The 12,476-nt window shown below is 41.4% G+C and overlaps 1 protein-coding gene across 1 annotated transcript; it reads left to right on the forward strand.

The window, feature by feature from the left end:
- Window positions 1-7,093: 7,093 nt before the first annotated feature.
- On the forward strand, window positions 7,094-10,676 carry LOC142175958 (uncharacterized). The gene is made up of 2 exons (XM_075242969.1): window positions 7,094-9,924; window positions 10,649-10,676. The coding sequence occupies exons 1-2, from the start codon at window positions 7,094-7,096 to the stop codon at window positions 10,674-10,676; spliced, it is 2,859 nt and encodes a 952-aa protein (XP_075099070.1).
- The last annotated feature ends 1,800 nt before the right edge of the window (window positions 10,677-12,476 follow it).

Here is a 12,476-nt window from a genome sequence, read left to right on the forward strand (position 1 = left end):
AGAAAAGGTTCCCACTTTCCCCACTTTCTCCACTCACTACCCACTTTCCCCACTTTCTCCACTCACTACCCACTTTCCCCACTCTCCCCACTTTCTCCACTCACTATCCACTTTCCTCATTTTCTCCACTCACTACCCACTTTCCCCACTCTCCCCAAAAAAATTTCCTCCACTCACTCTTCATCATTCTCTCTACCTATAACACACACATCAAGACCTCACCTTAAAAAAAAATTATATATAGAAAAGAGCTCTCTTCTTCTTCTTGGATTTTTTCTCCAAGCAACAGACAAATACAACAGATCTCACCCTTTCTTTCCAAGAAAAATCGGACCTCCTCATTTTCGGATCCTAGAGCGTTGTTTTCACAATTTCCAAAAGAACAAGAAAAAGAGAACGCTCCCCTTCTCTCTGAAGGACCAACAACAACGCCTCTCTCTCGCTCAAAAAAGCTAGAAGATGCGTAGACCACTCCCAAAAAAAAAATCGGATTTCTTTTCACCAAAAAGAAAAATCCCCATCTCCTTTGAGAGGAAAAACCTTCGGCTGCTGCACACCCTTTGGCCTCCCCCATAACTCCATTTCTGCCGAAGAACAACAAAGGGAACCAAGCCAAACATTTTTTTTGAATACCCATCTGAAAACACACATATTCAGCGAACGAAAAAATGCATTTCATTAGAATTTGGTGTCAATTTTTCTGGTTCAAATTGTTGGTTCAATTCTGCCGATTTTGCTGTTTTTAGAACTGTTGAGCTCCCACTCGAGTTTGCTTCTACTTTAATTGGTTTATACAAGTTTTTCCTTGAGCAACCAGGTTAGTTTAAAATTTTTTTGTATCGCGTTTCTTGGTAAACGCTTAAACAAATGAGTTCCGGTCTACGTTTGAAGATCTGCTCGATTCCTGATTATTGTTAGTCTTATGTGTAATGAGAAGTTGCTGAATCTGCATTTATTTGCCATTTGGTATTCAATGAGAAATTTCTTTACAAGGTAAAAAATGGAAATGAAATGTATTTGGCATTAACCATCCGGTTTTGAATGTATTGGGTATGGAATTCTGGTTGGCTTCACTTTTGCCTAATATGTATCTTTTCCCTTAATAAAAAATCAGAAGGTGAGCATCATTCTTTAGTATTCAAACACGTATTTTTACAATCAATTCCATAATTTTGATATTCTTTACGTATTGGCTTCACATATTTTTTAGGACTATTTGATGAGTGACATTGTTATGATTGAAGGATTTTCTTTTTAGCGTTTTGATATTCAATTAATTAGCTAAAATTGTCTTCTGTTAGTTGAATACCGGGTGTCATCGTATTAGATTTAATTCACAGTCAAAAGGATTATGGAACATACAAAATTTCTTGCCTAAGGTCACATGTTGTACTCACTTTAAAAATTATTTCCAAATTGGAAACTAGATATGCCAGAAACAAAGTTCTCATCCGTCTCAGTGCAATGTTTGATTCTTTTGGATTTAAATAAATATTTCTAAGTATCGTAGTTTGCTTTAAGCACGATTAATAATGAACTATCGTGACTATGGGTACGGTTCCCGTAGCATAGTCATGATATCTAATTTCCAAATTCGGGGGTGCATTTCATGTAACCCGATCATAACAACTTCAAATATTAATAAAATAAAAAATATTGCGAATCGCGGGTGCATTTCATGTAGCGTGATTTTCGATGTGTTCCAAAACGGCAAGTGTACGACAATCGTAACTTGTTCAAGAAAAAATTCCATAATACCTAAAAGGGGTTAAAATAATTAAAAGCAGTTATAAGGGGAAAATGCACAATAGGTTTAACACATGTAATAAATCAGATAATAGGCCAAATATAGTATGTTTAAGCGATCGTGCTAGAACCACGGAACTCGAGAATGTTAACACCTTCTTCCGGGTTAACAGAGTTCCTTATTCAGAATTTCTGGTTCGCAGACTTCAAAAAGGTAAGTCGAAATTTTCCTAGATCTGGGATTTAAAATAAATCGGTAACTTGGGACACCAAATAAACTATCCCAAGTGGCGACTCTGAACAAAATTGAATAAATTAATCCCATTTCGAATAATGTCACTTTAATTGGAAAAACTCCCTTGTACTACCTTCGGGAGTGTAAAAAGGAGGTGTGACAGCTCTAGCGACTCTGCTGGGGACCGAACCCAGAATCTCTGGTTCAGGGTTCAAGAATTCAAGCTTAGAATAACTGTTATAGTTGGCTTGTTTTATTTGATTTTTACATGTTGAGCCTAATGTGCTAAATGCCGCTTTTACCGCTTTGATATTGTTTGGACTGTATATAAATTGCTACGAAACCCTCCTCTCTCTGAGTCTTCTAAATCATCTGGGAAGTGTGCACTTCGTGTGACTTCTTTTCTGTTAGAGTCTTATCCCAATTTTAGAACGAGGTCCGGACAAGTTGCAAAGCCGGTGAAACTTCTATATTCCCGGTACGCTGCCCCCCCTCGGCTCGAGCTGTCCGCTCGGGTAAGCCAGGTCTAGAACAATAAACCCAGGTTTTTAAACCTAGTATAACAAGCCTCATGCCGGATCCCTAGTAGGAACGTTTGTTTGCATCACGTGCATTTGACCTTGGAGACTCAACACAGGGGTTGGGTCTGTCTAGGACAGGTGTACCCAAATGAAAAAGACCATCCTGATGCATCTTACGTGCTACTTGCGCATCTGTTTGTTTCGGCTTGCATGTTGACCGGCTTCTAGAACAGAGGAAGAAAATCAAAAAAAAAATATAAAAAAATAAAATAAATAAATAATAATAATATAGGAGTGAGAGGTAGGTATTTAGAAAATTCTGAAACTCTGCCGAAATTCCGAAAAAAAAGAAGTCATCTCCAAATGAGCCAAAGTTTTCAACTGCCATGTTTCCCCTGTTTTGTCAAAACTGGCGAACTACGCGGGTCAGATTCTCACCGGATGTGAGATACGTAGGCAAACCTCATCGGTTCCGGCCCATAATTTTCAAAAAAATAAAAATAAATCCAAAAATATTTTCATTTACTTCCTCTCTAGAAAAGTTTTTTTTAGACTCCAATTTTCAAAAAGTCCAAAAAAAAAAATATTTTCCATTACTTGCTTCTTTAGAAACTAATTGTTTATTTAAAAACAATATATACAAAAATATTTTCTTTTACTGCTTCTTTAGACCCTAATTGTTTTAAAATATATATATATATATACAAAAATATTTTCTTTTAATTTCTTCCAAAAATCCAAAAATATTTTCATTCTTCTTTCAAAATTGAAAGAAAATTCAAAATTCAAAAATATTTCATTTTTTAGAAGCATTTCTTTCATAAATTCAAAATAAAATTCCAAAATATTTTTCTTTCTTCTTTAGAAGTTTTTCTATCGAAATTCCCCAAAAAAAAAAACAATAAAAGTCTAAATTAAAAAAAATCTTTCTTCTTTCGAAATTCCAAAAAAAAAAGAGTTAGTTTATTTACTTTATTTCTGGTCTTCCCGAACTACGCCAGTTTGATTCTCACCGGATGTGGGATACGTAGGCAACCCCCATCGGGTCCAACTTCATTTTTGTAAAAATAGCCCAAAAAGAACAAAATTTTTTGTTTTGATTGTAAATAAGTAAGGTGATGTCATTCTTGTCTAAAATAGTTAAATGTCCCCAAAAGGGCGCTGGAAGGCCATTTTTGCAAGAACAACCACCTTTAGTAGTTTTTTAAGGTTTTGGCCGTTTAGCAAACACAACGTTAAAATCTTCTTTCTCGAAGTACTGAAAGGCCGTATTTGCAAAGTCGGATTTTTTATGAAAATTTTTTAAAAAAATAGTGATAACCTTTTCTTGAGTCAAAATGAGTCATAACCTTTTAAATTAAATCACCCTAATAAATGTGCAAGATGAGCACAGATGAAAACGAACCCTTCGCAACTCTTGAAGAGATCCCCTTACAGCTCCACATGTGGTGGAATGACCTAGGAAAAGGTAGCCGAGGAACTGTGATAAAAGTTTTGGGTGGTCTTGTCGGACTTTTGAACATCAATCCAAGATTGGACGTGATTGAAGCCTTGATACCTTTTTGGGATCCGACTCGCAATGTGTTTCGCTTTTCTGATTTTGAGCTCACACCCACACTAGAGGAAATTGCGGGTTACGCCGGCCTTATCGGAAACTTTAGAAGTCGGTACCCAGTGTCACCGAGACCAGTATCTCCTCACAAGTTTCTGGATATGTTGAGTATTAGCCGGGATATTCAGGATGAGAATTTATCTGAAGGGTTTTGCACTTTCCAGTTCCTGTACAAATGCTATGGCAATCCCCAAGGTTTCGAAGCACCGAATACTGGTCTGACCTATGCCGGGAATAAAGATAAATGGGAGGCAAGGCGGGGTTTGGTTTTTATAGTAGCATTCTTGGGTGTTCTAATATGTCCGCGAAAAGACGGCAACATAGAATTGGGCCTCGTGGGAATGGTTGATGTCGCAATCAAGAAAGCTAATGGCACTTTGGTTCCCACCGAGCTTTGACCATCTGTCGAGAAGGGGAAAAATTCTTCCAAGGCTGCAACTTACTACTACAATTGTGGATACTGGAACGTCTCTACCACCATGTCGGGTATATAAACTACGACATGACTGGTTTGGATTGCATCAAAGAATTTGAAAGTCGAGTGGTGGGGGTTAAATTTCCAGAGGGTACCGAAGCTTGGTTTGCACACTTGAGTTCTTTAACTTCAGATAAAATTGAGTGGACGTTCGGATGGCTCCCTGCTACCGAAGTCGTATACATGTCAGCTAAAGTGTGCTACTTTCTCCTAATGGGCATCCGGAGCATCCAGCCATATACTCCTCATAGGGTTTTGCGCCAACTGGGAAGATTTCAAATCGTCCCCCATGACAAAGATTTGAGTGTACATGTCGTCGAATTGGGCCCAAAGGCTGTATTTCCAGAAGGAAGAGTTCGCCAAGTTTGGAATGAGTGCAGATTTCTCGAACCCAAGACTATGGTACGGGATCTAGCTAGAGGTGAGGTGGACCCCAATTATATGGTTTTGTTTGGCAAAAGGTTTCAAATTCCTCGAGAGCCCGAGAGACCTGCTAAGAGACCCCATGTCCAACAATTCATTAACGACTCGCAGGAACAGTGGGGCTGGTTGGCAAAAGAAGAAAGCTATAGGGCCAAGATAAGTAAATTAGAGGGACAAATCAGGGACCTCAAATTTGGCCACAGTATCCAAGCTGCCGCAGATGAAGGGGAAAAGAAAAAGCTAATTAGGAAAACGAAGCTCTCAAAGCTCAAATCCATAAAATGAGAATAGTTGCTAGAAACCTGGAAAGAAATCCGGCAGATGAAATGCTTATAAGCGGTATGAGAAAGAAAGTACTTGAGTGTCAAGATGACCTAGAAAAATCTGAGGCTAGTCTAGCAAAAGTCTGAGCACAATTGGCAAAGAATGCAGAAGGGCGGGCAGAGTTTGTGCGACAAATGAAAAGAAAATATGAGGGGACAATCGCCAATTTAAAGAGAAAGCTAACCACCCTTGAAAATGAGGCGGACAAACAGGCCCGAAATTTTAAAGCCGATAGGGAACACTGTTATGCTCTGATGGCCCAAATGGATGAAGATATGCAACAATTGCGGAATCAAAATCATCATGACACTCAAGTGTTGGAAGCTCGGAATCAGCAAATCGGGCGTTTACTTCAGGAAAAGGGTATTGTCCGAGAGAGGGTTAGATCCATTGCCTACTATATCGTCATGAAATGCCACGCATGTGAGGACATGACTCAGACCACTTTCTTCGCTGCTGTAATGACATTTGTCCGCCAGATAATGAGTGATTTGGAGCGGCTTCAAGGGTATCTCGCACGTAAGCCCGTGAGACCGGATGATGTCCCACGGGCCCCAGGAGTCGAAGCATTGATGTATTCATGATTTTTCATTTATTGAGTCTGTATTTTGGAAATTATTTTTGAGTCTGTTGGCAGTTTTTAAAATTCCAAGAAAATGAGTAGTTGGAAGTCTTTTGTAATAGAAAGTTTAGGAGTTTTATTAATGAAAATTTGAAAATTCCCAAAAATTGTTTCTTTATTTTTCGCATTTGTTTTTCTTGAACTACGTAATGATCTGATTCATGCGGCATCATGATACGTAGGCAATCCTCATCGGATCTGGTCACATTTTTGTAAATAACTCAAATAAGAGAGGGATGTGAAAAAGAGAGCCAAAGAAAAACCAAAAGAAAAACGAAAAAAAGCAAGGAAAGAGAGGAAAGAAAAGAGTGGAAAATAGGAATAAGAGGAGAAGTACAAAAGCCAAAAGTGGAAAGAAATTTTTTTTGGGGAAAATAAGCAGAGCCGGGATGAAACATGCAACCGTTGCGAAACATGTAGAAACACATTTAACTGTATAGGTGCATCACACCCCAACGTGCGATTACCTATGTGTTAATTGCTTCAAACTGACCGGTTTGTTGTTTACTGTTAGTTAGGTTCTATAGTAAGGTGGTTGGTTTTGTGGTAGTCTGGCTTCACATTCATACTTCACAAGGTCAAAAGGAAGCATTGAAATGTCTTCAGAAATTCCTCTGCCAACAGTTCCTATTCCAGAGGATAGTCCGATCTCGACCATCCCAACTTCTGAGTCAGCAACTGCTGAGGAAAATAGAATTCTGCATCTCCGCATGATGGAAATGTGGGATGCCTGGGCCAATGGAAAAGAACCACCAAGTGCGATACCTGGATTCCCTGAGCTTTTTCCCAGGACAAGTGGGTCCTCCAACATCCCCATGAGTTATCCAAATACCCCACTGGGATATCCTACAATTTTAGCCCACTATGCTGGAACACCTTCTGAGTCTCGCCCCCAGGTGTTAGCTTCAGGTGCAGCTTCAAACATATTCACCGCTCCAGCTTGTTCAGCTATGGCACAACCTGCTTTACCCATGCCTAACTTCGATTCATCTTCCTTCACATTTCAAGCACCATCTTTCCCACTGGAACCTACCCAGTTTACTACCATGCTTACCCTCAGCCGCCCCGGTACGAGTTTACCGCAGGGCAGGAAAAAGCCGAAAAAACACCTAAACAAGAGGAAATTACCAGAAAGATGAGAAGCATGGAGCAAAGTCTCAAAAATATACAGGGTCTGAGTGAGCAAAAGAGTGTATCTTACGCTGACTTGTGCATGTTCCCGCACGCACATCTACCTTTGGGTTTCAAAACCCCAAAGTTTGAAAAATATGACAGGCATGGGGATCCCATTGCCCACCTCAAAAGTTACTGCAACCAGTTGCGGGGAGCGGGCGGAAAAGAAGAGCTTCTTATGGCTTACTTTGGAGAGACTTTGGTCGGCATTGCTTCTGAATGGTATATGGAGCAGAATATATCTCTTTGGCATATCTGGGATGACTTGGCTCGGGATTTTGTCAGGCAGTTTCAATATAACATCGACATTGCCCCTGACAGGAATTCATTATCAAATCTAAAGAAGAAGTCCTCAGAGAGCTTTCGAGAGTATGCTGTCAAATGGCGCGAACAAGCGGCCAGAGTCAAGCCTCCAATGAACGAAATAGGAATGGTCAGTGTCTTCCTTCAAGCCCAAGAGGCTGATTATTATCAAAACATGATGTCTGCAATAGGAAAGCCGTTTGCCGATGCCATCAAAATCAGTGAAATGGTTGAGAATGGGTTGAAAACAGGACGAATATTGAGTCAGTCTGCTATAAGGGCTACCTCCCAAGCAATCCAAGGCAGGTCTGGAGGAGTAGCAAACCGAAAGAAGAAGGAAGAAGTAGCAATGGCAACTTCGAGTGTAAGAAAACTCCGTTTGGCCAGACTTCATTTCTCTGAAAGAACCCCACAACACTACTACCCCCATCAAGATGCGGCCTATGCTATGGATCTTCAGCCATACGCAGTGATGAATGCACAACCATACGCTAGGCCACAACAACAATTTCACCAAAACCGAGCTCAATTTCCCAGAAATCAACTTCCTCACCAAGCTCAGTATAATCCCCGACCTCCACAAAATAATTTCCCCTACAATGCCCGTGCTCGGGAGCCGCCCAGGAAGACGAACTTCACACCTATTGGTGAGTCATATTCTAGCCTTTTCCCTAAATTAGTCCAAATAGGTTTGTTACAACCCGTACCCCCAAATAGGCAAAACCTAGAGTCACCCTCTTACCAACCTGGCGCCCAATGTGCCTATCATTCTGGGGTGGAATGGCATGACACTGAGAGCTGTTGGACTTTGAAAAGGGTTGTTGAAAATCTCATAGAACAAAAGCGGATAGTGTTAAAGGATGAAGACATTCCTAATGTGACCAACAACCCGTTACCGGCTCACAACAATGGACCGGTTATTGGAATGATCTGTGAAGATAAAGAGTTTGATCCTACCTTGAAAGCCATCATTGCAATCGCTGACGTCGAGAAAAAGCCAAAGGCTGATGCAAAGCAAGAAAAAAGGGAGAAGAAGAGTAAACACACCCCTCAAAATACAGAAAAAATAGTGGAAACCAAAACTGAGGTAGTACCCTCGAAAGATGCCATCCTTTATGTGCCCCGGGGTCCTAGGAAAGGACAAGTGACATTGAGCCCTCGAAGAAGGTTTGAGCTGAACAAAGGATCTAAAATGTATGTGCCAAAAGGGACCTATGTGGTACAAGGGCCAATAATTTCACCAAGGCTGAATGAGCCCGTGGTTATTGGCCGCGCACCGCAGAGGCCCATGACAGATCCTATTGCCATCTCATGGAATTATAACGAGGCGGTAGTAACCTACAAAGGAAAAGAAGTCCTGGGAGAAGTAAATGAAACTAACCCGGCTGAGAAATACCTCAATCTGGAGGAAGTGAATAATGCCACGAAGAAGCATTTCCCACTCAAGAAGCCAATTAGTGCCGAAGAAGCAGAAAAGTTCTTCAGGAAAATGAAAACTGCGGACTACGAGATAATTGACCAACTCCGAAAGTCTCCTGCTCAGGTCTCTTTATTGTCGCTATTAATGAATTCAACTGAACATCAGAAAGTGTTGATCAAAACCCTCAATAAAGCTTACGTTCCGATTGAAACTACTGTGGAACAATTGGAGAGGATGGCAGAAAGATTCTTCACAATCAATCAGATCTCCTTTAGCAAAAATGACCTGCCCCCGGAGGGGGCCACCCACAACAAAGCCCTCCACCTAACAGTTAAATGTGAGGGGTACTATGTGAAGATGGTCATGCTGGATGGCAGTTCTGGAGTAGATATCTGCCCTCTCTCAACTCTACAAAAAATGGAGATCGAGACTGAGAGAATCAGGCCCAACAACGTCTGTGTTCATGCCTTTGATGACATCAAAAGAGACACCATAGGCGAGATCGATTTGATTTTGACTATTGGACCTGTGGATTTTGAGGTGACCTTTCAAGTCCTAGACATGGATACTTCTTATAATTTCCTCTTGGGAAGGCCTTGGATTCACGCGGCAGGATCCGTACCTTCCACTCTCCACCAGATGGTGAAATTGGAATATGAAGATCAGGAGACCATAGTCCATGGAGAGGATGAGCAATCGATCTATCGGGACCCGTCGGTCCCACGCCTTGAAGCTAGGGAAGGTAGTGAACATATAGTCTATCAAGTTTTCGAGGTTGTGGTCGCAGACCAATATGAAGAAGGAAGCCCTTTCCCTCAACCTTTTCTCTCAAAAGCGTCAGTTATGGTTGCCAAGGAAATGATCAGGCATGGTTATAAACCCGGGAAGGAGCTCGGGGCATCATTGCAAGGTATCACCGAACCTATCACCTTACTTGCCACCAAGAAGTTCTTCGGTGTGGGTTTTCACGCCATAGAAGCTGATGTGACGTGGGCAAATCAACGAAAGAGCAATGGTTGGGTTTTATCTCAGCCAATTCCGCATATCTACAGAACATTTGTCAGGCCCAAGTACAATGAAGAAGAAGAAGACGAGGCCTTCACGACCGAGGAAATTGAAGAAATCTGTGGGTCTATGAGGCAAATGCTGTATGAAACCCACGGTTCAGCCGGGAGAAGGCTCGAGCACCGCTGAGGTGCTGTATATGGGGCCCAATGCCAAGTTGTAAAACTAGAAGGCTACTCCGTTCCCAATCAGGCGGGAATCCCGGTAGTCCAGTCCTGCCACCTTTTTTGCATCACGAGTTATTTCAGGGTGTAACTCAGATGTTTTTCTTTTAGTTTCCTGTCTTTAAATGCTAATGTAAACCCTGTTATCTTCAAAATTCAATGAAATGAAATTAATATTTCATCGTTCATCTCTCTTTATTCTTTCTGATTTTGTTATTTTTTCTTATTTCTTCTTTCAGTTCTAATAATGCGGCTTTAAATAACATGACATGCTTGCGGACTTCATGCCCAGATCCAAACATGCTGTCTAATTGTGAAATAATGAATCAAGAAATGGAATATGATGAAGAATAGGCTTTTAAGGAAATAAATCGAGAATTGGAACAATTTAAGAATAAACCTAAGCCGAACTTAAATGAAACCGAGCCGGTTAATCTGGGTAGCTCTGAAGAAGTCAAAGAAACCAAGATAAGCATTCACACAAATGAAAGAACCAGGGACGCATTGATCCAACTTTTGTTTGAATTCAAAGATGTGTTTGTTTGGTCATACGATGACATGCCAGGATTAAGTGTCGATTTAGTGGTCCATAAGTTGCCAACCTACCCCGATTATTCCCCTGTCCACCAAAAACAGAGGAAGTTCAAAATTGATATCAGTGACAAGATTAAAGAAGAGGTCACAAAACAGTTAAAGGCGGGAGTGATCCGAGTGGTCCGATACACCACATGGCTGGCTAATATAGTTCCCGTGCCAAAGAAAGATGGGAAAATTCGGGTGTGCGTTGACTACCGGGATCTGAACAAAGCAAGCCCCAAGGACAATTTCCCTCTGCCAAACATCCACATCCTTGTTGATAACTGCGCCAAACATGAAATACAGTCTTTTGTGGATTGTTATGCAGGATATCACCAGGTGTTGATGGATGAAGAAGATGCGGAAAAGACAGCTTTCACCACACCCTGGGGCACCTACTGTTACAGGGTCATGCCTTTTGGTTTGAAAAATGCCGGGGCAACTTACATGAGGGCCATGACTGCCATATTTCATGACATAATGCATCAAGAGATAGAGGTGTATGTGGACGATGTGATCATCAAATCCAGAACCCAGGACGACCATGTTCGGGACCTAAGAAAATTCTTTGAGTGGCTACGTAAGTATGATTTAAAGCTAAATCCAGCGAAATGTGCATTCGGAGTTCCATCTGGCAAACTCTTGGGATTTATAGTCAGTCGGAGAGGCATCGAGCTAGACCCAACAAAGATAAAGTCTATTCGGGATTTTCCTTCTCCAAGAACCAAGAAAGAGGTTATGAGCCTGCTGGGAAGGTTGAATTACATTAGCCGGTTTATTGCTCAGTTGACTTCAACATGTGAACCCATCTTTAAGCTGTTAAAGAAAGATGCAGCGATTAAATGGACGGATGAGTGTCAAGAAGCCTTTGACAAAATCAAAGAATATTTGTCGAACCCGCCAGTCTTGGTCCCACCTGAACCGGGAAGCCTCCTCTGTTATTGTATTTGACAGTCTTGGAAAATTCCTTTGGTTGCGTCCTCGGGCAACATGATGTGACTGTAAAGAGAGAGTAGGCCATCTACTATCTGAGCAAGAAGTTTACCAGCTATGAAGCCAAATACACTTTGTTGGAAAGAACTTGTTGCGCTCTAACTTGGGTCGCTCAGAAGCTTAGGCATTACTTGTTGGCCTATACCACTTACCTCATTACCAGGTTGGACCCTTTGAAGTACATATTCCAGAAGCCGATGCCCACAGGGAGGTTAGCAAAATGGCAGATCCTGCTCACTGAGTTTGACATAGTCTGTGTCACCCGCACGACAATAAAGGCCCAGGCTTTAGCAGATCACCTCTCTGAAAACCTTGTGGATGATGAATATCAACCTCTGAGTACTTACTTTCCAGATGAGGAGGTGAATTCAATCGAGATGACATCAAAAGACACCAGTGCTTGGAAAATGTTCTTCGATAGAGCTGTGAATGCAAAAGGCGTTGGAATTGGGGCAATCTTGATCTCACCCACTGGTCAGCACTATCCAACCACAACCCGACATCGGTTTTTCTGCACAAACAATACTACCGAGTATGAAGCCTGCATTATGGGTATGGACATGGCAATCGACCAAGATGTCGAAGAATTGTTAATCATGAGAGATTCAGATCTGATTATCCGACAAGCTCATGGAGAATGGGAGACTCGAGATGTCAAACTTATTCCCTACAGGCAACATCTGGAAGATCTTAGCAGGCGATTCAAGTCAATAGAGTTCAGGTACATCCCTCGTTGTCACAATGAACTGGCCGATGCACTTGCTACTTTGGCCTCGATGCTGCCATACCCAGGAAATGCCCACATTGATCCCTTGGAAATCCAA

The sequence above is a fragment of the Nicotiana tabacum genome, chromosome 22 (assembly GCF_000715075.1).
Source record: "Nicotiana tabacum cultivar K326 chromosome 22, ASM71507v2, whole genome shotgun sequence".
In the NCBI taxonomy this organism is placed as follows: domain Eukaryota; kingdom Viridiplantae; phylum Streptophyta; class Magnoliopsida; order Solanales; family Solanaceae; genus Nicotiana; species Nicotiana tabacum.

Excerpts from the sequence above, each read along its gene's own strand:
- LOC142175958 (XM_075242969.1), top strand. The coding sequence starts at position 7,094 with ATGAGAAGCATGGAGCAAAGTCTCAAAAATATACAGGGTCTGAGTGAG. Across the intron at positions 9,925-10,648 it reads AGAACATTTGTCAGGCCCAA|GATTAAGTGTCGATTTAGTG; the intron begins GTACAATGAAGA and ends ATGACATGCCAG.